General features: G+C 50.8%; 6 protein-coding genes across 6 annotated transcripts; 5 read left to right on the forward strand and 1 right to left on the reverse strand.

The window, feature by feature from the left end:
* Positions 1-518: 518 nt before the first annotated feature.
* Positions 519-1,703, reverse strand: Asppvi_000598 (pfkB family carbohydrate kinase superfamily; the record flags this gene model as incomplete). Its single annotated transcript, XM_043296907.1, has 3 exons — positions 519-1,273; positions 1,330-1,524; positions 1,592-1,703. The coding sequence occupies 3 exons, from the start codon at positions 1,701-1,703 to the stop codon at positions 519-521; spliced, it is 1,062 nt and encodes a 353-aa protein (XP_043152842.1).
* A 3,328-nt stretch (positions 1,704-5,031) lies between these two features.
* Asppvi_000599 (uncharacterized protein) lies at positions 5,032-7,972 on the forward strand (the record flags this gene model as incomplete). Its single annotated transcript, XM_043296908.1, has 15 exons — positions 5,032-5,047; positions 5,105-5,213; positions 5,307-5,400; positions 5,454-5,552; positions 5,606-5,700; positions 5,754-5,893; positions 5,964-6,052; positions 6,126-6,253; positions 6,323-6,440; positions 6,502-6,631; positions 6,680-6,944; positions 7,012-7,066; positions 7,126-7,288; positions 7,368-7,537; positions 7,616-7,972. The coding sequence occupies 15 exons, from the start codon at positions 5,032-5,034 to the stop codon at positions 7,970-7,972; spliced, it is 2,028 nt and encodes a 675-aa protein (XP_043152843.1).
* A 903-nt stretch (positions 7,973-8,875) lies between these two features.
* Asppvi_000600 (uncharacterized protein) lies at positions 8,876-9,210 on the forward strand (the record flags this gene model as incomplete). Its single annotated transcript, XM_043296909.1, has 2 exons — positions 8,876-8,963; positions 9,095-9,210. 2 exons carry the CDS (start codon positions 8,876-8,878, stop codon positions 9,208-9,210), a joined length of 204 nt encoding a protein of 67 aa, XP_043152844.1.
* Positions 9,211-13,004: 3,794 nt separating this feature from the next.
* Asppvi_000601 (endo-1,4-beta-xylanase) lies at positions 13,005-14,376 on the forward strand (the record flags this gene model as incomplete). The annotated part of the gene is made up of 9 exons (XM_043296910.1): positions 13,005-13,239; positions 13,293-13,333; positions 13,381-13,429; positions 13,482-13,603; positions 13,654-13,799; positions 13,847-13,935; positions 13,987-14,004; positions 14,082-14,170; positions 14,221-14,376. 9 exons carry the CDS (start codon positions 13,005-13,007, stop codon positions 14,374-14,376), a joined length of 945 nt encoding a protein of 314 aa, XP_043152845.1.
* Positions 14,377-14,603: 227 nt separating this feature from the next.
* Positions 14,604-16,259, forward strand: Asppvi_000602 (cytochrome P450; the record flags this gene model as incomplete). The annotated part of the gene is made up of 3 exons (XM_043296911.1): positions 14,604-15,867; positions 15,922-16,023; positions 16,072-16,259. 3 exons carry the CDS (start codon positions 14,604-14,606, stop codon positions 16,257-16,259), a joined length of 1,554 nt encoding a protein of 517 aa, XP_043152846.1.
* Positions 16,260-16,602: 343 nt separating this feature from the next.
* Positions 16,603-20,955, forward strand: Asppvi_000603 (NACHT domain protein; the record flags this gene model as incomplete). The annotated part of the gene is made up of 1 exon (XM_043296912.1): positions 16,603-20,955. One exon carries the CDS (start codon positions 16,603-16,605, stop codon positions 20,953-20,955), a length of 4,353 nt encoding a protein of 1,450 aa, XP_043152847.1.
* Positions 20,956-21,537: the final 582 nt, after the last annotated feature.

Consider the following 21,537-nt stretch of genomic DNA (forward strand, 5'->3'; position numbering starts at 1 on the left):
ACCGTGAGGGAAGTGATCACACATCTCATCTCATCCGGGAGCTCTGTAGATTGATTTTCAAGATAACAGTCTCGAGTGAACCGGCATGTCGTCACCGGGTGTGTTACCCGCTGGAAGACCGATCCATCTCAAACCAGGAGAATAGGCGAATGACCGTTCGTTTACCAGGCTTTTATGCATATACGAGATTCCACATACCGTGTATATATGTGCTCTGTTGATGCCCTCGATCCCTCCAAGGCAGATCGCGGGACCCCGCATTCAATAAAGGACTCGCCAGCGGGGTCTGCTACGACGATCATTCACTGTCATATACCCGGCGTTCAGGCTAGCTAGACTTGAATAGAGTTTCATATGTTAACTGAGCAATAGCCTGATATCTCAAGGCTTGCACAACCTTATTCTGAGTAATTTTCTCACCGATCGGGCCTCATGTAGAAGGACTGCAACGCAGGCCTTACAGCTAGTTCACAGAGGCCTCCTCAGAGCCAGAACTACGCGAAAGCAACACCAAAGCCTCAAACCAAGGCCCCAAGCCCAACCGCCTCCCTATACTCAGCCAACCTCACAAAAACATCCTCCCCATTCCACAACTCCCCATCTCCGCCAAAGACCAGCTCCGGCATCCCCACCTGCTCCAGCGCAAACGACCCCCCCACAGTCCCATAGCAAGCCGCCTCAATCGCATTCTCGGTACGGAGATACCCAACCGCGTACGCCCCCAGGAACGCATTCCCCGCCCCAGTCGGATCAACAACCTTAGAATGCTGTTCCCCGTCTGGTCCAGCCGTATAGAACGGCGGCAGCCACGTGGGAGGGAGATCGCGCGCAACAACGACGCTCCCGTTCTCGCCTGCGCGAACGACGACGGTGCCGGTCCCGTCTGGGCCGACGCCGCTGTCTAGGATTCGTCGCGCGAGGGCCTCAATCGTGGCTTTGTCGTGAGCTTTTGCTGGGGATTCGCCGAAGAGCGCGGCGAGCTCGAGGTGGTTGGGGGAGAGCACGTCGACGGCGTGTGCGGCGTCCAGGCAGGGCTGGAGGTTCTCGGGTTTGCAGGCGTAGGGGGCTGGTTCCCAGATTATGAAGGGGCGGGGTAGGTCTAGGTCTAGGGCGTCGGCTGCTTCGTTTCTGAGAGATAGGAGGGTTGAGAGACGGGATTGCATCTCTTGGGGGGGTTCGAGGTAGTGATATGCTTTTGCGGCTAGGAGGGGGTTGTTTTCGAGGTAGCTGTCGTGGACTGGGAGGAGGGGTGTGGTGTACGTGAAGTGTTTCGCTGATGTCCATTAGTTCTTGTTTTCGTCATGACGAATGAATCAGGAGGTTCCGTACGGCCAAACGTAGTATCCTTATACTCCAGTAAACCCCTGGTTGACGGCTTGTCCGCTTCCCGTTCTACAATCAACGTTGCGCCCCAGCTTCTCAAACGCTCCTCCATGAGCTTTGGAAAATCATTTCCAGTACGGATCATCCAGCCCAGAGTATGGCTCAGCGGAGGACGGAGGAATAATCGAGCACCAAGCGTGGCTGCACCACGGATCAGCCCAACGACATGTTGCACATCGCGATCAGCTGAACGCAGAATAGAACCAACCATAGGCACCAGAACCGCCCAGAATATCGAGTAACGGCTCCTGGTTGGGGAAGCGGATCTCGTCGAGGACCACCAAGCCGAGGCTTGTGAAGGAGATGCTAGGTGTGTTCATGATTGGAGATCATGCTCAATCACATATCAAGAGGTGTTTTGTGTTAATACTGGTATCTACTCTGCTCTTACCGATTATTTGACAGAATTATATTCGATCTGATCATGGACACACCGACACAGTGAGTCGGGGATCACATGACCACAATGACAAACATTTGGCGTAAGTCGGTCACCTGACCTCTCATCTAAGAAGTAAACCCTAAGTCCCTGGACCTTACTAGAACCAGCTCTCCATGCGGTTATAATGTGACATAGCTGTAGTTCCTATGATATTTATAATATACGCTGTAAAATAGTTGTCAAGACTTATAAAGGATCATTGGCCTACCGTTGCTAAAAGTTACTATCACAGCTGCTGGCCACCGTACGGTTTGACGATCATGCGGAGACTTGGAACGCAGAATCTAGTGAAAAAGCGTATTATTAACATACTGGGATATAAACGTGGCTGGAACTATACCAGGTAGGTTAACCATTGATTCCTGGGCCATGCAAACTTACCTCATCCACGTCATTACGCAATTCTGGATCATCAATGCCAGATTCAAAATGTCTCCAGCTAACTCTTCGCTGCGTCGTTTCTCGAAGCAAACGGACACGAAAGGGGCACTATCCGCAACATGGAATACAAGCGCATTACGAGCTTCATAACAAGAGTTCGCTCTCTCGAGTCCACCGAAGAACAGCCTGAGTCGCGATGTGTGGCAGGAATAAGACTTTTTGAAGCCATTGAAGGCCTATCTTATCTGTTATCTATCCATTATCACTGACCTCAATCTGCTAATTAGGTGGTAAGGCATAGACTTGATACCATCCCTCTATATGAACCTTGCCTTTGAAGATTATACAGGGAGCAATAGACCAGCCCTTTATATTGATATACTTAATAGTTGCAACCTACTTATGATTGTCTGGCTGTAAAAGATAAGGTTTCCCAGGCATATCAGATCTAGTAACTACCTTAGTAGTTGCAATCAGACCCATACCGAAGCCTGTTTTACTAAAATTGAAGATATCCTCCTCTAGTATTCCATGTTGACACATGATCTCATGGATTTGATGAAACTATCCCTAGATTACCTTTGGATCTTTATATTTTGCTTGTTCATAATTTTATCTCTGTGAATATTAGCTCTTGATCTGTGGCTGATGCTTAATGAACTTGTGACCTAGTTCTTTCTAATAGGAGGAGGGGAGGTAGGATTCTGCTGAGCAAGCAAGCTATTAGCAATTTCATTTACATAAGCAGGCCTAGGAGGGCATCCCCGCTGATCTATAGAAAGAATCCATTGTAAGAGCGATTCCTCTTCATTAAGAGTTATTTTATAGCCATTAGCGCGCTTCTCAGCCCGATAATTGCATCCATTGATTCGACCGTAGAGAGTTGTATAAGGAATATCAAAGACAACAGCTGCGTGACGAATAGATAAAATTTCTTCCTTCTTTAAAGCAGAAATTACTAAGAGAATCCTTCCCTCTTGTTCCACTAATTTTTTTGACGTTTGACGCGGTTTTGGTGGCATAGTGGCTGTTTGGATAGATTCAAATGTCAAGTCTAGTGGAATTCGAAAGGGGTGATCGGCTCGTGGGAGAAAATTAATTCGCCAGAAGCAAGACTGCTGCAAAACCAGTCTGATAAGGAAGTCTTACAAATATAGTAGGATGTGCGGCGCTGATGTTTGTTTGGGCATACACATAAGGGACACTAGTCAAGTGTACATCTTTTCCACTGATGCTTCGGGATTTTGGTCATTTATCAGATCAGAATTGGTATACTCCGGCGATATGCATATCCGTCCAAAGGCTAATTTGTTTAGGACTGCCATTACCCACCCTCAAGTCAGATTACTGACAAGGACATCGGCAACTCAGGTGATCACGGGCTGTCTGTGGCTCAGCAGAGGACAGGACCTAAGGACCTTGACCTGCATGAGGCACTCCGTGGAGATTGAACTGTGTAAGGCTAAACTGCCATGTCGGACTTCCCCGCTCCCAGTGCGACTGGGTCACCTGTAGGTCTTTGAAAGACTTCAAATGTATGTATGAACAGGATCAATCTAGAATATCAAAAATAGCCTAGGCCTCTACGATGACTGGTCAATTATGATGTGCTGTTCCAATTCGTTCTAGAATGAGCCAACCTTTGCCAAGAGCAATAGATGGCCACATGTGGCACCAATTAGGGTGACGACTCAGGTATTCGAGACGATCTAGTTTCGTTTCACTTGCTTGCTGCCCAATTTGCAAGTCTCATAGACCATATACTATGCAAGATACACCTCACCCCCATAATTTCCGATTGAAGGTGCTCTGGCCCGAGCCAAGGGCACCGCAAGGACCTTGACTTGCTCTTCTGAATCCCCCATCCATGAACCAGCAGTTCAGGCTTGTGATGATGGTATATGCAGCAATTTACCTGGCTTGAACCATTTCATGATAGATCTAAGTGAGTGTGCAAACAGCCACTCCTATCATACCAAAATACGTGGACGGTATGCATTATACGAAACCTTAAATGCACTGGGATCCGTTAGCACGCTTCGGCTTGCTTTCTCATTCGCCGAGTAGCCTCGAGATACTCTGGATGTTCGCGAGGGGACGCTCGTGATCGCTCATCCCATTTGTTACGGCTGAATTTGCACACTGAACGACCTATTGCCATAAATGGGTTTCTAGTGGATCACTACCCCTCTATGGTTGATCTATCAGTCTTGAGTAGTATTCGGACTGGTGGCTGGCTAAGATGGCGATGGCGAAGATCACTCCCCAACCCTCCAAGCAAACATGATCTGCGGGGATACGCAAGGGAAAAAGAGTCTGAAGTATACTGAGCTCCCTCTCTCATATCACAGGCGGATGGCCCACGACGTGTTGATGTTGGTATGCCAGGACATGGCCGCATTTTTGGCACCGCTATGCTAGCGATCGACGTGGCCTGCAACAGGCCATTGAAATAGAATGATGGCATTGCCCCGCGCATCGTGCTCGCTCATGCTGTTCGTTGCCACATGAACGATCCATCGTCACAATGTGTTTCTAGTGCATCTCTTACCCCTCTGCGATTGATCTATCAGATTTTTCGAGTACTATTCGAACTGGTGGCTGGCTGAGATGCAGATTGCGACGATCACTTCCCAATACGTCGAGCAAGAGATGATTTGTAGGGTTACGGAAATGGTCTTGGATGGCTCCTTTGCAGATAAATAGTCTGGCCATTTCGGTGCGTTGACCACTCTATTTCTCCCTATTGTTTTGCAGACACCCTTTAGCATATATTTCCTCTACCATACTCTGACTTGAGAGCTTCCCAAAAAGAAGCAGCCAAGATGGGCGAAAACAGCGGTAGGGCCGCCAGACGTTGTATCTAGAAATCCCGACTGACAATGGTGTCGTTTACAGTAATTCTGGCCATACAAAAGTATGACGTCCAGAGCGGCAGCAGCTCGCCGATCTCGAGGGCTGTTCTGCCGCAAAAGTTCAACGCGGCTGCTCTCGAGCATATCCGGTGGTATTTAATTCAGCAAAATCGGCTGCCCAAACAATAGTATGGTTCCTATGAGCTATGCCTATAGATCAATACATTCCTGATTCATATACGCAGCGTGAAGAACAAATTCTGCGACAAGGATGGCGCCGAAGTCGCGGAGGACACCACTTTTGATGTCTACGTTCAGATGAACAAGGAACCGGACGGCGTAAGTTTGGGTGACGTGATCATCGAGACGGATCGATGCTAAGGAAAACTTAGAATGCCTACAACCTGTTCTTTCTCGCTGCTGGGAGTGCTGCAGCGGGCATGGACGCCGATACCACTGCGTTCTTGAAAGAACGTGTTGACCTCAGCTTGGTACAATGCCTGTTGGACTAACCGCAAGAACTATTCTACTGACACCTGCACAGTCGGACCGCATGCCTTTCCTGAACCCGGCGTTGGCCAAGCTCACTTCGTCCATCAAAAAGGATGATTGGAAGGCTTCTGCGGGCAAGGCAGACACGTGAGGCGCTCTCCCCAACTCATCCAGGAGCCTCACCCCACTGACAATTCTAGATACGCGGCCGATATGAATGAGCAGCAATGGGGCATTGTGATCCGCAACAATGACCTACTCAACGGAAAGTTCTTTGAAGGCGGAGGCACCAATGACAAGCTGCAGGTGCCTACCAGCATCCGTCGGGCCAGGCACACCGGTATGTCGGTATCTTGGTTCCAGGCTTACGAGATTCTATTAGGCTCACTATTTGTTTTTGTCATCACAAGCGTTTGCCTTGAAAGAAAGAGCCATTCCCGAATACAACATCACTTTTCAGGTTGCCAAACCACCTCCTGCGCAGCTGAAGCAGCCCGAGGTAATTGCCATGAATGCCACCATCTCCTTCGTCCCCAGAACGTCCGGAGCGCGGTCGGACTGACTGGCTTCAGCTCAAATTTCGAATCCCACGATTCCAGATTTGTGATAGCTCGAGAGTCGAAGTCTTCGAGACCAAGACATCCATCGCGGACTCTATGGCAGCCAACGCGTTTAGCCAAACCACGGTCGAAGCAGCGGCGTGAGTACAGAGCCAAGCTCCCCCCTTGACCGGTGCATGATGTAATGACTGACCTGACCGTTGGGCCAGAGGTGGAGGAGCGTTTGGAGTGAGCGTTGGCGTGAAAGCCGGGGCCACAACGTCCGAGTCCAGCTCGTACGCGCAGTCATCTTCCAAAGACGAGAGCCGGATGCACGTGGCTTACCTGGTAAACGATCCGGCATCTAAATCTCACTGCGGTCACCCAAAGACTGACCGATTCTCACTAGTTTCCCCGTGTCGAGGTTTTCCTGGACGTCGAGGATCTTGAATTGACCGAGGAATGCATCAAGCAGTTGCAGAAACTGCGCCACGCCAACGCAAAGAAGGAAGACGCGGACAATTTTTTCCACAAATTTGGTGGGTTCCTTTCTATAGAAGGGTAAGCAGGGTCCTCACGGGTTGTAGGGCACGTCTTTGTCCCCCATGTCCAACTGGGTGGTCGGCTGTACTCCGTCGAGTCGACGTCGAGCATTGCCGGCTCCACGACCCAAGAAAAGGCATCGGCACTCAAGGCCGCCGCGAGTGCATCCGTGTCTGGCTTTGGGTTCCAGGCGTCGGTGAGCGCGAGCCATGAGACGACAAAAGACGAGAAAGTCGAACGGTCTCACAGTAGCTCGAGCCACTCGATCACCTGGCATGCGGACGGCGGTGACACCTTGTTGTGTAACAAGTGAGTTCCTAGTACTTCGGCTTCTTTGCTCTTCGCAGAAGACAATTGATTGAGACAAACAACGCAGCCCCCCTGCCTGGTGTCCCACCGTGCACTCCTACTATAACTGGCGCGTGATGAATGTGAGTGTCTCATTGTTCGCCTGCATGAATGTCCAAGCGCGGTAGCTGACAGGCAACAGCAAATCGGCATGGTGGATATCGTTCAGCTCATTGGCAAGATGGACGGCTGGAAGGACATTCCCGGTGTGTTTGAAGCCATATACTTCAGCCGAGTACCGTTTTTGCTGGACCAGTTCGGTTCGGGCGCGGCAACGAAGGCTTACCTCGGTATGATCGCGAACGGTGAGTCCCAAAACCAAAAGCCCTGGAACCATTGGATATGGTCTGCCCCATTGGAACTACAGGCTCACCCGCTCGGCAGAGGAACTACTTGAACGACCGGAAGCCGGAGGAGGAAACTTCTCGCGGCGTGCGAAACGCCATTTGCTGACCAAATCCCAAACCGGGGATGGTCATATGAAGGCCGATCTCGAAGTGTATGCGCTCCGACATCAGTTGGTGTGGGAAGGAGAGAAGGGGACCACTCCGAGAGTGAGATTGTTTCTGTACAGTTGTGCGGGGAAAGTTGACAGCCCACTAACTAGCTGACAGATCAAATAMGGGACGCAGTATCCCCTGCGTGTCTCATTCAATAAGGAGCTCTACAGCGTGCGCCGGACAACACTTGCGGAGCACTACCAGAATGAGAATGTTCTGTATGCCGGTCTGAACGAAGACGCGAACATCTTGATCACGTTCAATAAGATGAAAGAAGATCCCGGCAACAAAGGCAAGTATATCGAGGACCGCGAAGCTGCCGAGCGAGCCGACAAAATCGGTTCGCATGACTTTGTTCGCCTCGACTTTTATGACATTCAAAGTCGAGAGCATCTCGGCTGGTTACAGAACAACCCAGGCGTTGCGGTGCTGAGGAAAGACCCGGGGGTGACGGACTTTGAGCGAGCCTATCGGTTTCGCTACCTTTAGAGTGTCTCGTACGGGAGGGAGGTTCTTTGTGGCAGCTGGGCGGAGCAATGGCAATGATAAGCATGAATAAAATGGACGACGAGATGTTAAAGAGACCAGAGCTAGGAATGCCGTCTGGTATTCGAATGACCCGGCAAGCTTCTCGAATGCGAGACTACAGATCGTGGCAAAACTCTTTCCGAGTACAAGTGAGAAGTGTGGAGGAATGCGAGAAGGTGACGGACATCTGCATGCCTGCGAAGATGCATCTCACATAGTAGATCCTCGCCACACATTTGATATTTTATCACGGTAGAGAACTAGCGATCGTATGTAGCCAAACCCGTACGGTTTACTAGTTCCTTTGGACTAGAACCGCCAATGGGTACCGCTCCAAATGCTAGCTCACCGAACTTATATTGATTGCCGTCGCTAGGTGTTCATCAAGCCTCGCTATAAACCTCGCACTCCTACACTAGAGACGTTCCTAAAGATTATGCAAAGAAACCCCTATGTTGATACCTCCTCACTTAATTTGATTTTATTTCTTATCGTATAAGACTTCTTCATAAATTTCCTTCCACTGCCCCCGAAACGAAAGAGCTCTAGCAGCAGTCTTAGAGTAGGTGACTGGGATTCGGTGGAGAGGTTTGTCGTTGGGTAGTTCTTCAAGACTCCATCTTCTGCCGCCGATCCTCACTTACTTGACGAGATGCAAGCACTTAAATTTAAAGCTCTCCATCGTTGCAGTCCAACAATTATGAATAGATCACCAAGTCGTCCAATCATTACTCTCTACGATTTCCTACGCACGTAACTGAATGTATAGTGGCTCGCAATAAAACTTACATTCTCCACTAGGCTTCTTTTTTTTTAGAGAGGCGGTTAGAAAGCTTTCAGATATACCACAACCATGTACTCGCTATGGCAGGTGAAACTCATCTTGGTCTTCCGCTCAACGAGGGGACGCTGTTCGGGGGCAATGTATTCGCCGACTTGGACCTTGAGCCCTGTAAGTATGTCCCCATGCACCGCCGCTCACTTATGGTGAGACAGTTTCTTGAGTAGGAATGGGCCCTTCCATCGAGGATCAAGCTTCCTTCCTTTATCTTTCTCCAGAATGGTGTCCCATAAGAGAACCAGATCGCCTTCGGCAAGTCAAGCATGCCGGATGTGTCATCCTTGGCGGAGATTCCACTGTCGAAGGCTCGGGTTTGATGCGCCTTGATCAATGGGATAACGAGATCCCGCTGTGCTAGGGAGAAATGAAGGTTCAATGGACTTAACCCCGGGCGATCAAGGTGGTAATCGTGATGCTTCCACAGATTGTGTTCACCATTAGCGAACCCATGCAATGGGTCTATATGATACCAGTGTGCTTGAGCGTCGAATATATGTGAATGAACTGTCGTAGCTCGTCCGTCGGCCGCTGGCCCTCAGACACGGTTGCATCAGCTGCTGCATTGCCGCCGTGGAGAACAGACTGATTTAAAGACTAATTTAAAGACTGTACCTCGGCTGATGAGGTTTTTGATAGTCACAGCAGTGATCTCAAAGGAAGGCGAGGAACGCGGGTTCCCGTGTGTCAACCGGTATCGAGTATTCTGTGCAAAAGACTTCAACAAAAGACATTCACTTTCCGAGGTGTTAGAGCTCCCCGTTTCTTCATGGAGTTGTCACTTGTGGAATAGGGCAAGCGAAACGTCCATATGTTGCTTGATGCGTTGGACTCAGTCGGCCAGGCAATTTGTAGCACTGGTGTGGGGGTAAACGATGGTATTTGGGTACATAGAAGTCCTCTGCAAGCGTCGTAAGAGTAGCTGCCATAAAACATTAGCCGGAAACGGTTACTCGATAGCAAAAGGTAGACTTACTGACTCGCCATGAGTCCCCTCCGTTGGCGGATTGTTGATGTCCCTAGGTGTGCTTGCAAGAGGCGGAGGTGGCCCAGTGATGATGTTTCCCTACACAGTGTTAGCTGCGAGCTACCACTGAGATAGGGGAGGGGAACTTACCACTGCAGTGGGAGCGACCAGACGTTTACCATGGTCTAGAGAGGACCGCTCCGGTGGCGTACGGGAGCAAGGTCAAGGGCATCATGTTCCGAACGTCTGGCGTCGTCCTCCGTTAAAAGTCAGAGAACCCCCGGTCGCTACGGTGGTCACTGTTCGCGATGGCAGCAGCCATCGTATCTGCCTCATCGTCTGCCGCACGGTAGTAGTTGTTGAGAGCCAGGCTAAATGACCGGTGATACAGGAGGCGCATTCGGCCTGCCTGCAGTCTTTTGCATCTCAGCTAGCAGCTTCTCAAACGGTCTATCGTGCTCAGTATGGAGGAGGATGGTTCTGCAACGGCCAGTCCAATAAGGTAATTCCGACTAGGAGGAACGTACGACGCTTTTAAACCAGAGTAAGACAAAGGATTCAATTTGCTTCTTATGCCCTGTAAGCAAACCGTGAGCATTTCTTGTGTTGTTCCAGGGCAAAGAACAAGTTGAAGAGAACAAGGTTGCCGCATACTGACCTTTGCCTATAGGAGCCTGCCACTCGCTGGGGAAGGTCTTTCAACTTTGTGCGGCTCACATTCTCTCAGCTGAGCCGCAACCAGACGAGCCTGTATAGCAGAGACATGCAGGAGGAGCAGAACAAGTCTACAGCGTGCTGGCCTATATAGCCCGCACACCTCATCGCTGCTTGCTTAACCCAAGGGGTGATACTTATCTTCATCAAGACCGCCACGAGGGCCGTTCTTTGACTCCCCTTCTAAATCTATCTGATTATCCCCCCTGCATGGACCTGAACCTCATCCACTATGGCATTCGTGGAGACCTGTCGGCATTATCCTGAGCAGCAGCGCCTCTGTGACGCTGTTGTACTCGATTCTGTGGACAACATGAACACAATCAATCATTGGGATCGATCAGTTGTAGTTGCCCAGTCTCAAAGTGATGAGACTTGGGATTGAATTCATCAGAATCTCTTCTGAGGGCTGGGAGTAGCCATGAGCTTTGGTTATTTTGCGTCCCTGCACAGATATAATGTTAGATTCATAGGACAGTATAAAGACTGGATTTGACTGACATTTCGTACCTTTTCCGTCTGCAAGCTATGAGCATGCTTGACAGCTTGGATAAATGAATAAGCGGAGAATCTTGGATTTCTAGAGCCGATCTCAAGGAAGTGAGGACGGCTCCAATGAAGCAGCTCATTTGATTCAGTCTCCGGAGTATGTCAAAGCCTACTAGCCATTCGACGGGGGTTTGCTTAAGGATGAAGATAAAATTGTCCACATTCAAGAGGTTGATTGATGATGGAAGGGGGGCAATTTGCAAATGGCGCTGGAGAGAAGCAGCCGAAATACCTTTAGCGAATATACTCTTACGTCACTGCCCACATACCTGAATATGCCCGGATCCAAGGGCTGGAAGTGAATGACCATTCAACTCGTCAGTGAATAAGACTTCTCAACAAGCTGAGGGTTGACCAAAGAAGGGTGAAGTCCGCAGTCAAAGTGCGAGTGAATATCTTTGCGTCCTCTGGTACCATCTCAACGGACATTGATGTCTGCAGAAGCGGTTCTAGCGTCTGTAGAAGAACAGTCCGAAGCTATTTGCATGTATCCACACGATTGTTCCAGCCTGTAGTCCCACTTGATCCCCTTCCATAGCAGTTGCGCTCCAGCAATAATAATATGCGGGTATAGATCCATAACCACGAGAGGAATAGGCCTAGACCAGGGCCTCTTAGCTGTGAGACTGCGAATCAGGAGCAGCATCAATCCCCCTTATCCTCGGAGCAGATCACGCTCATCCTGTCAGGAGAACCGTCCGTCCGGGCCGTTTCACCGCATCAACTACAGTAAAGGTACATAGATTGTAATGCAGCATGAGCTCCTGTACACTCATCTGCCTGATTTCAACCGCAGCAATCGGAGAATCTACCTCCAGGTCGGCACGGCGATACAACCGTCGGCCTAAACGTCATGACCCAGCTGCAGCGCCAGCTCACCCAATTCGCCAACTCCAGCCACATCACCTTCATCACCGCTAGGGCGCAGCACATACTTTCCCGACAGACCTTGGCACCCTCGCAAAACCCCTGCAGCATGGCGACCTCCCTACATCAAACTGTGGCGGCGGCGGCGGCGTACTGAACTGGCTAGACGAACCCTTCGCCCCGCAGGGAAGGCACCGTCCGAATTGGTGTCTCAGTCGTGCAGAGTAGCGGATACGGAGCAGCTGGCATGGTTCATACAGGCTATTTGTATATGCCTGTCGTGGAAGCCCGGAGGGCATGTTCCGATGCATGGGTATCTGCAGACCATGGGCATACAGGGGGGAAGCCATTTTGAATACGGGGCAGAGGCGGTAGGCGGATGTGAAGGATATGCTAGTGCTGTTTTCGTAGGCAATAGTGGATAATTTGCTGCAGGTGATTGGGGGACGCTGCTTTCGAACCAGAATGAGTGATGGCATTGGGTGGGATGGTATGATCAGGATTTTGAATTTTATCCTTTCAGCCTGTCTTCTGATACAGACAATAGTGACACCTGCAAGGGTCCAGGTGGCGGCCGTGGTGGATCAGGTTAGATGGTTTACCAATATCTGACGGGGTGGTCTTTAGGAGGAGACCCTTAACGAAAGGGGCATCTCCTAAGACCCTTAACAAACGGGGCAACGTCTCAATCTGGATAGATCCAGGAATATTAATCTCCGGCTGACCTCTTCAATCGGCAAAATGACCAGCCCTCAATTGCCGTTGATTGATATAGGACCCTACGACCGGTGGAGGATCGACAAGCGGATATTAAAGTAAAGCTTGGCTGAAACAAGCCCAGTCGCAGAGTGACAACATTCCGCAGCATTTCCTCAGATAGATTGATAGGACTGAAGGATGAAACTGAAAATAGGCTAAACGACAGACCCTGAATCCGGTGGAGTATCTGTAATTCTGACAGCAGTCTCAACTATAAATACGGCTGTCAGAAGGCTTCCCTCTCAGCAACACCACAACTCAAACATCCAAGAATCTGAGCCAGTTCAATCGAATTCAAAATGGTCGTCCTCAGCAAGCTCCTCAGCAGCATTCTCTTTGTGTCCCTGGTCTCGGCGGCCGCGATCGAACGCCGAGAAACCAGCATCAACCAGGCCTTTACATCCCATGGCAAAAAGTACTTTGGCACCTGCAGCGACCAACACCTGCTTCAGACCTCGCAGAATGAGGCCGTTGTGCGCAAGGACTTTGGCCAGTTGACGCCCGAGAATAGCATGAAGTGGGATGCTACTGAGCGTAGGTAGCTGTCATTGCTGGTTGACATAACGTATTGACATATCTCTGCTTAGCATCCCGAGGAAACTTTAACTTTGCCGGTGCTGATTTCTTGGTATGCAATTTGCTCATCTCTGTCGAGCACATACTAAGTTCGAATAGGTCAACTATGCCAAACAGAATGGCAAAAAGGTCCGCGGACACACTTTGGGTATGCCCCAACATACAACATCTCAAGGATACAGGATAAGCTGACAGTCTAGTCTGGCACTCGCAACTCCCGTCCTGGGTGCAGTCTATCACCGACAAGAACACCCTGACCTCGGTGCTGAAGAACCACATCACCACCGTCATGACCCGGTACAAGGGCCAGATCTACGCCTGGGTAAGTTGCCAGCTATCGAACATGAAGCCAGCTTAGCTAATATGTCCAAGGACGTCGTCAACGAGATCTTCAACGAGGACGGCACCCTCCGCGACAGCGTTTTCTCCCGCGTGCTGGGCGAGGACTTTGTGCGGATCGCCTTCCAGACGGCGCGCTCTGTGGATCCCTCTGCGAAGCTGTACATCAACGATTACAAGTAAGCATTCGTTTTGGCTGGACGTGAGTTGTATCTGACCATCAAAGCCTCGACTCGGCTAGCTATGCCAAAACGCAGGGGATGGTGAATCATGTCAAGAAGTGGTTGGCTGCGGGCATTCCTATTGACGGAATTGGTGAGCTGAATATCACCTGCTGCGATGATGTATACTGACTCTTCTTGAAAGGCTCTCAAACCCACCTTGGTGCTGGTGCCTCCTCTAGCGTCAAAGGATAAGTCTCCCCTCCTGGTTTGTCTACGTAACGCTGACCCCGTGCACAGCATTGACTGCCCTTGCCTCCTCCGGCGTCTCCGAGGTCGCTATTACTGAGCTGGATATCGCAGGCGCTAGCTCCCAGGATTACGTCAACGTATGTCTCTTGCTCATTAGGTGCAGGGTAATCACAGCTAATAAATACAGGTTGTCAATGCATGCTTGGGTGTCTCGAAGTGTGTGGGAATCACCGTCTGGGGTGTCTCGGATAAGGACTCGTGGCGCTCCGGCTCGTCTCCGCTGTTGTTCAATAGCAACTACCAGCCCAAGGCGGCGTATAATGCCATCATTGCTGCTCTGTGATGTGGCATTATGTACGGACAGTTGTACATATAGCGCGCTGAGTTACACAATTCAATCACCCTTGCATAAACGGAAGCACAACGGGCCAATCCCAATGAAATATCGAAGCACTGTCAGCAATATGCAAGTGTAGTCGTTGTAACACACTCTGTCTGAATCGGAATGTCATCGTCAGCTGCGCTGGTTATAAATAGCGATTCCTGCCCACTCCCAGATTCCAGCAGACAATGGCTCCGTACTTTTTCATCGCTACTGCCGGCGTCCTCAGCCATGTCCTTTACTTTCGACGCGGCGAGCATCACCTCTACAGCCATATCTATCTCGCCCTCTTTGTCGTTTCCACCACCGTCGCCAACGTATTTTTCCACTACAGCTATATCCTGGTCTACCTTGCCAGCATTTATACCAGCATTCTAGTATACCGTCTCCTCCGCCATCCCCTGCACTCCTTCCCCGGCCCCCTCCTCGCCCGCGTATCAAGTCTCTGGTTCATCTCCCCAAATCGCAAAGCACATCTCACCCTCCAGGCCTTACACAACCAATATGGCCCAATCGTACGCACCGGCCCCTCAGACCTCTCCATCATCTACCCGTCCGCCGTCCCAGCCATCTATGGCTCCCAATCCCCCTGCACAAAATCCTCCTGGTACGACCTAGCCTACCCTTCTCGCCCTCTGCAACACTGCCGCGACATCAAAGAGCACAACGCCCGCCGCAGGACCTGGAGTCCCGCCTTCAGCGACAAGATGGTCCGTGGCTATGAGCAACGCATCAAGACCTACCAGCAGCAGCTCATCGCCCAGCTAACCACGTTACAAACCGTCGACGTACGCAAATGGATCTACCTATACAGCTTTGATGTCATGGGCGACCTCTCCTTCGGCCGCGGGTTCGACTGCCTCACCACCAGCCACGAACACCCAGCCATCACCCTCCTAAACGCATCAATGAACCAAGTCGGCCTGTTCTTCCCCCCGTGGCTGCACCTCATCCTGCTCCGAATCCCTGGAATTGCCCGGGACTGGTGGCGCTTCCTAACCTTCTGCAGCGAGAGATTGCAGTCGCGCATGCGCATGGACGTGCAGATCCCGGACATCAGCGCCTCGCTGCTCGCCCCGCTGAAAGGGCGGGAGCCGACCCCAGCTGAGAAACTGATGCTGGACGGCGACGCGCGGCTGATCGTCGTGGCGGGCAGCGATACCACTGCCGTGACGCTTTGTGCGACTCTCTACGAGCTCGCCCGGCATCCGGAGGAGATGCGCAGACTGCGGGAGGAGGTTGCGCCGTTTGTTGATGGCACGGGGGAGGTGCGCGGGGCTGAGATTGCGCTTTTGGAGCATCTCAACGGGGTGATTAATGAGGCGCTGAGGATGTATCCGGCTGTTCCCGGGGCTTTGTGGCGGAAGACGCCCGCGGAGGGAATTTGGGTGGAGGGGGTGCATATCCCCGGGGAGATGACGGTGTATTGTCCGCAGTATGCGATGGGAAGATGTAAGACTACGTCTGCGGTGGAATATGTCAGGGGATGCTGATTGTAACGCGCAGCTGAGCTATGCTATGCGCGGCCGGACGAGTTTATCCCTGAGAGATGGTACAAGTACCCGCATCTGATCAAGGATCGGTCGGCCTTTACGCCGTTTACCCTGGGTACATATCCACCTGTGATTCTGAGATACTGAGTACTGACGGCGATAGGTCCGTATAACTGTATCGGCCGACCACTGGCGTTGCTGAATCTGCGCACTACAATCACCAATCTGATCACGACCTTCGATGTGGGATTTGCCCCGGGGGAGGATGGGCAGGCATTCTTGCAGCAGGCGCAGGACAACTTTGTGCTGTACATGGGGCCGTTGCATTTGACTTTTACCCGGAGGAAGTGAAGCTTGAAGCCTAGATCAATCATTATCGTTCAATGCTACTGTGTAGCATATAGGGATGGGGTTGTGTGTTACTATCAAACCGCAAAAGAGCACAGCTCTGCATGGACCTTACACTACTGTCCTGGAATATGCAGTGGTATAGGAGATGCATTTCATATAGATAGATAGGCAGACATATGACCGGAAATGGCAATATTGAAGCTGTTATAAGCTGTTATGGCACTTGTGCACGAGCTAATCCTGAAAAGGAAGCTTACTGCATGAAATGAGGGGCATCATGTCAGACGCTGTCAGAACATGAGCATACAACTCACTGCCCATCACGACTGCCCGCCTAACCAACATGGCTCCAACGACAAGTGACCCTTTGGATGACAGACTGTCCGCACTCTGGCATTCTGCTTGTGATGACTATGCTAAAGAAACCGGGGTCGCAATTACCGATGGCGATTTCCCCAAGATCCACGGTCCTGAGGATCTGTCCCGTCAGCTCGATGCAGAGAAAGACCATTTTGAGGACTTTCGGATGAAAAGACGACCGCTCTTGCATGCCATGCAGATGGTCCTGGCGCCCTTTGAGAACTGGGGCGATCTACTTGCGGGTGCAGCCTCGGCAGCTTTTCCTCCAGCGTCTTCCATCATGGGCGCCATGATGCTTCTGATTCGAGGTGCTCGCAGGGTCAGTGAATCGTTCGACATGCTTACGGACTTGTTTCACAAACTCGGCCATTTTGCTCTCCGGCTGGACTCGTACAAGGGGGTTCCTCTCAGTGAAGGGATGAAGACCATCATTGTCAAAGTTTTGGTCAATTTCCTTCGTGTCTGCGCAGCGTCGCAGAAATTGATAAGTCGGGGATCGTTGAGAGCAAGACTTACGAAATGGACAAAGAATGTCCTGGTTGAGGATACGTCGATTAGTTCGCTCCTGGGCGAGCTGGAGGAATTGACGAGCCAGGAACACAAGATGGTCTCCGCTCATGGGCTCGATCTCACTCATCAGACGCTCAGAAATACAGCAGAATTACTCGAACGAGACGACAACAGAAATAACCGTGAGAGACTAGACAGAGTGAAGAAGGCACTAGATCCCGTCTCTGCATCCGGTCGCGTCTTCTCTGCGATCAACGAGAATCGGATACCTGGATCGGGTAGCTGGATTGAAGACAGGATCCGGTCCTGGTGGCAGGGACCCGAGCCTCTCCTCTGGATTCACGGCGGTCCTGGTGTGGGCAAGTCCTACCTGGCGTCGAAGATCATCAGCGATCTCGCGATGGCAGACGCATCCGCTCCATCTGCGCCCATCGTCGCCTCTTTCTTCTTCAAGAACAACGATTTGGATCTCCGCTCCTTTAACAAAGCGCTGCGAACCCTGGCATGGCAGGTGGTCGTCCAGCGATCGAGATTTGCGGCGCATGCAGAAGATTTCTGTCTGAAAGAAGACCCAGCCAACAGCTACATTGTCTGGAGGAAACTCTTGCTTGACTTCTTCGTCGAGTCTCCACCGGGCGACGGAACGTGCTTTATCATTGACGGTATTGACGAGGCCGATCCAGAGGAACAAGAAATCCTTTTCAGTCTGCTTGAAAGCGCGTACGCGACAGAGGACCAGATAAGCTCTCCTGCGCCAATCCGAGTCGTACTTCTGGGCAGGGATTCCGTTCGCGGCATTCTCGACGAACACTCCCTTGGGTGGATTCCGGAGATCGAAATCACGAATAACCAGAACAAGGACGACCTTCACGGATACGTCTCTCAGAAGCTGCAGAAGACTAAGTTGTTCCGCGGCTTTTCAGACTTCCTAGACGAGATCGTCCGGGATATATGTGGGCAAGCGGAAGGCCTCTGGGAATGGGCCAACCTTGTCATCAAGTCTGTTCTGCGCTGCCGGACCAAGGAGCAGATTCGAAAGGTGGTCCGGACGATGCCCCGAGGAATCAGCGCTATGCTGCATGCAGAACTGCAGCGTTTGGCTAGAGAGTTGTCGGTGTCAGATGCGATGTCGGCCGAGTTGTCCGATGAGGAAGGATCAACCGGGGAAGCAACGACGCAGATTCATCAGCTCAACATCCTTCTCTCATTTGTGACAATGGCTCAGAAGCCGCTGACGGTGGAGCAACTCGACCTTATCTTGGAGGTCATCCTTGAAGAGGAGGTCCTGAATCTTGAGGATGATCTTCGCACGGTATACTCATCCCTGTTTTCGCTGCGGCCCGCAGAGGATGAAGAAGAAGAAGGTAAGGATTCGGTCATTGTAACTCTGCGGCATAGTTCGTTTTATGAATTCTTCAACACATCAGTGGAGGCTGGACCCGTCCAGGTCGATCCCAAGCGAGCTGAGGCGTTGTTTCTATTTGTCTTACTCTATGCCTTTCAAAGAAGACATACACCCACATCAGAAAGGTCGCTATTCTGGGTCAAGAGATACGCTCAGAAATTCCTGACACTGCATCTGTCGCGTGCAGATCCAGAAAAAGCAGCAAATCGAAGAGAAGAAATAGCCACTCTACTCGCGGGTCTCTTCACAGAGGATCCGGTATTCGACCCTCAGCACTGGCTCATTGAACAAGGCCGCCCGATCCACTTTGACACATACTTCAATTATATGTCGTCTCACGCAACAGAGATTGCCCATTACTGGTGGGATGCTCAAGATCGTGATACGGCGAACCAGAGGGCGGAATTGGTACTGAATTGGCTATCCCCAGATACGAAACAGCTCCTGCAGGATTGTGCTCGATCTTCGACGGTGGCAAGCGATGCCTGTCCTTTTACGGTCCTTTTCTCCCGTTTGGCGGAGTCTTTCTCCCGACTTTGGCTGGTTCCCAAAGATATCGAAGAGGATGATGGATTATCGGAAATTCTCCCCAGCATGCTATTTATGTACGCTCAAATGGCAGGCACCCAATTGCTAACCTCCGAAGGGACGTTAGCAGGGGTATTATACACAAGGTTGGAGCCTGACGAGATCGTGTGCACAGCCGAGATGCAGCGTCTCGAGAAGACGCCCGTCTGGCGTGCTCGAGTTGCTCAGGCGCTCCTCCTCCATTATAACTGGGAGGCAGCCCTCGACGAATTCCAGATCTCTCTTGATGAAGATCACAGGAACCCTATCCTGAGCAAACAAGCGCTATCCGTGATCCACAGAGACATGGCTCGCGCATGTACCAAAGTCGGAAGGTACAACGAGGCATTAGAGCATTCTCATCTTGCCGAGTCGCTGCATGACGCCTCCTGGGACCGTGGCCGGCAGGATCCTGTGCGAAAACTGCTGAACCATGCGGAAATGGAGCACCTTGCGAAACTGGACGACAAAGCTGTTGCCGCGGCAAATGACGCCTGGGAAGTATTCATAGGACCAAAGGAGGATTACCGAGACAGGTATACTCTGTGTTCGTTCTTTTCGATCTTTCTGGAGCTGCGCCAGACACACCGTGTTCACGATGTGCTCGATTTTGCCGTTTCACATCCTCAAGAGTTCGAATGGACCGAAAAAGAAGGTTTCGTCGAGTTCCTCACTTCAGTACTGACTTGGATGCCCCGTCTAATCTATAGAGTGCTTCACTATGCGCGGATGTGGGCCGACGGGAAGCTTATTGATCTTGTTGCCTCGGCTGCTGCCAGACTCGAGGCCTCTGGAGGGGAAATAACCATGAACCTGGAGACGGCGAAATACTTATTCGCGTCACTGATGTTTGAAAACAACCGGATCAGCGCAGGAATCCAAGCTTGGTACAAGGTTGCCGACTACCCTGACGACTTGGGTATGAGATTGGTTGGGATACGCTCACGGTGTCGCTTAGCGGCCGTGTGTCTGTACCATCCAGAGATTCCATTCTGCGACGAGTCCCCTCTGGGATTGGATGAAAAGGCGGAGTTTAGTGATATTTGTTTGGTCATCTCGAGTTGGCTGCGGGACCATGGTGATCTCGCAAACGCCCGAATAGCTCTCCGCGGACGTGTGAAGAAAAGTATCGAACTGTTGTCGGACGATGATCCTTCCAACGATGTTAACGCCTTCAAGAGTCTCTTTCTGACATTTCTGGCGGCTGCGAACAGCGATGAAGATCTGAATGGGGCATTGTATTTGATTAAGTCCTGGTACAGGGACTATTTGCAGGGAGGGAAGAAAGACAATCCCCCATCAGAAGCCGTTGGAGTGTCTTACAATAACGGCGCGAACAGTGTGGAAGATGGCGTTGCCGAATCTTTGAACCAAGCGCATCTTGCCGATGACGAGACACAAGGACCGGATGATGAGGTCTCTGAACGCCAGATCGCGTACAGAATCGCCTATCTCGCCGAGTGTTCGAACTGCAAGTATGAGATGAACTCGATATGCCACTGGTACTTGTGTCGTTCTTGCCCATTCATGATGCTGTGCCAATGCTGCTACCAGGATATCCAGTCATCGATATCCCAGTCTGGTGCGTCCCATCCCCCGGGCATCTGTGACCCCCGACACGAGTTTTATTATACCGGGTCTCCGCTTCGGCCCTCCGAACGTGTGCCTGAGGGGATGATGATGCTTGAGAATTCTGATGGCAAGAGGCAGACGATATGGATTGAAGAATGGAAGGATAAGCTGTCGGAGAAGTGGGAGACGGAAGGCTTTGCCTTTGAGGGTGGACTGTCGGCCTGGTGTATGCGAGTCTTGCCGGAGCCACAGAGATCTCGGTGGGCAACATTTTTCAGGTAACGTGTTGGAGAGTAAGCATGGAAACGGCGGCCTATTTTTCATGTGCTCTTTCCAGTGTCCTAGTCTGTCTATATCTATCAATGCATAAGTCATTCACTCCGCCATTGACATTTGATCAATTGACTTGTAAGGAAAATTCTTTGTGTGTAAACTGTAATCTGAGTTTCATCTCGTCTTTAATATGGTATAGCTACCTCTGTATTAAAAGCCAGTCATGCTGCGCACTCCTTTTTCTGAGAGAAGACCAGTTAAGATTATAGTAGCCTACTGCCATTGCTCCTCCTATGTTAATAGCATAAGTTGTGAGCAGTAAATCTGCATAAACAAGCATACGTACCTAAAGGTTGGACATATGAAATAATCGACCAATGAGATACCTCTCCAGAATCTTCATTGGCTGATCATGGTAGGTTTGACCCACTCTCAACAACCAGCCAATAGCAATGGAATACTCTGCTTCACCATAAGTCTTAGTGGACAGTAATTGGGCCGAGACAACAAGACCATAGACATGAGACACCATAAATAGTATCTCGCTCTTCCTGTCACTTCCGAAGACAAGGATGTTCTGGTAGAAGGAAA

Source organism: Aspergillus pseudoviridinutans (genome assembly GCF_018340605.1).
Source record: "Aspergillus pseudoviridinutans IFM 55266 DNA, scaffold_1, whole genome shotgun sequence".
In the NCBI taxonomy this organism is placed as follows: domain Eukaryota; kingdom Fungi; phylum Ascomycota; class Eurotiomycetes; order Eurotiales; family Aspergillaceae; genus Aspergillus; species Aspergillus pseudoviridinutans.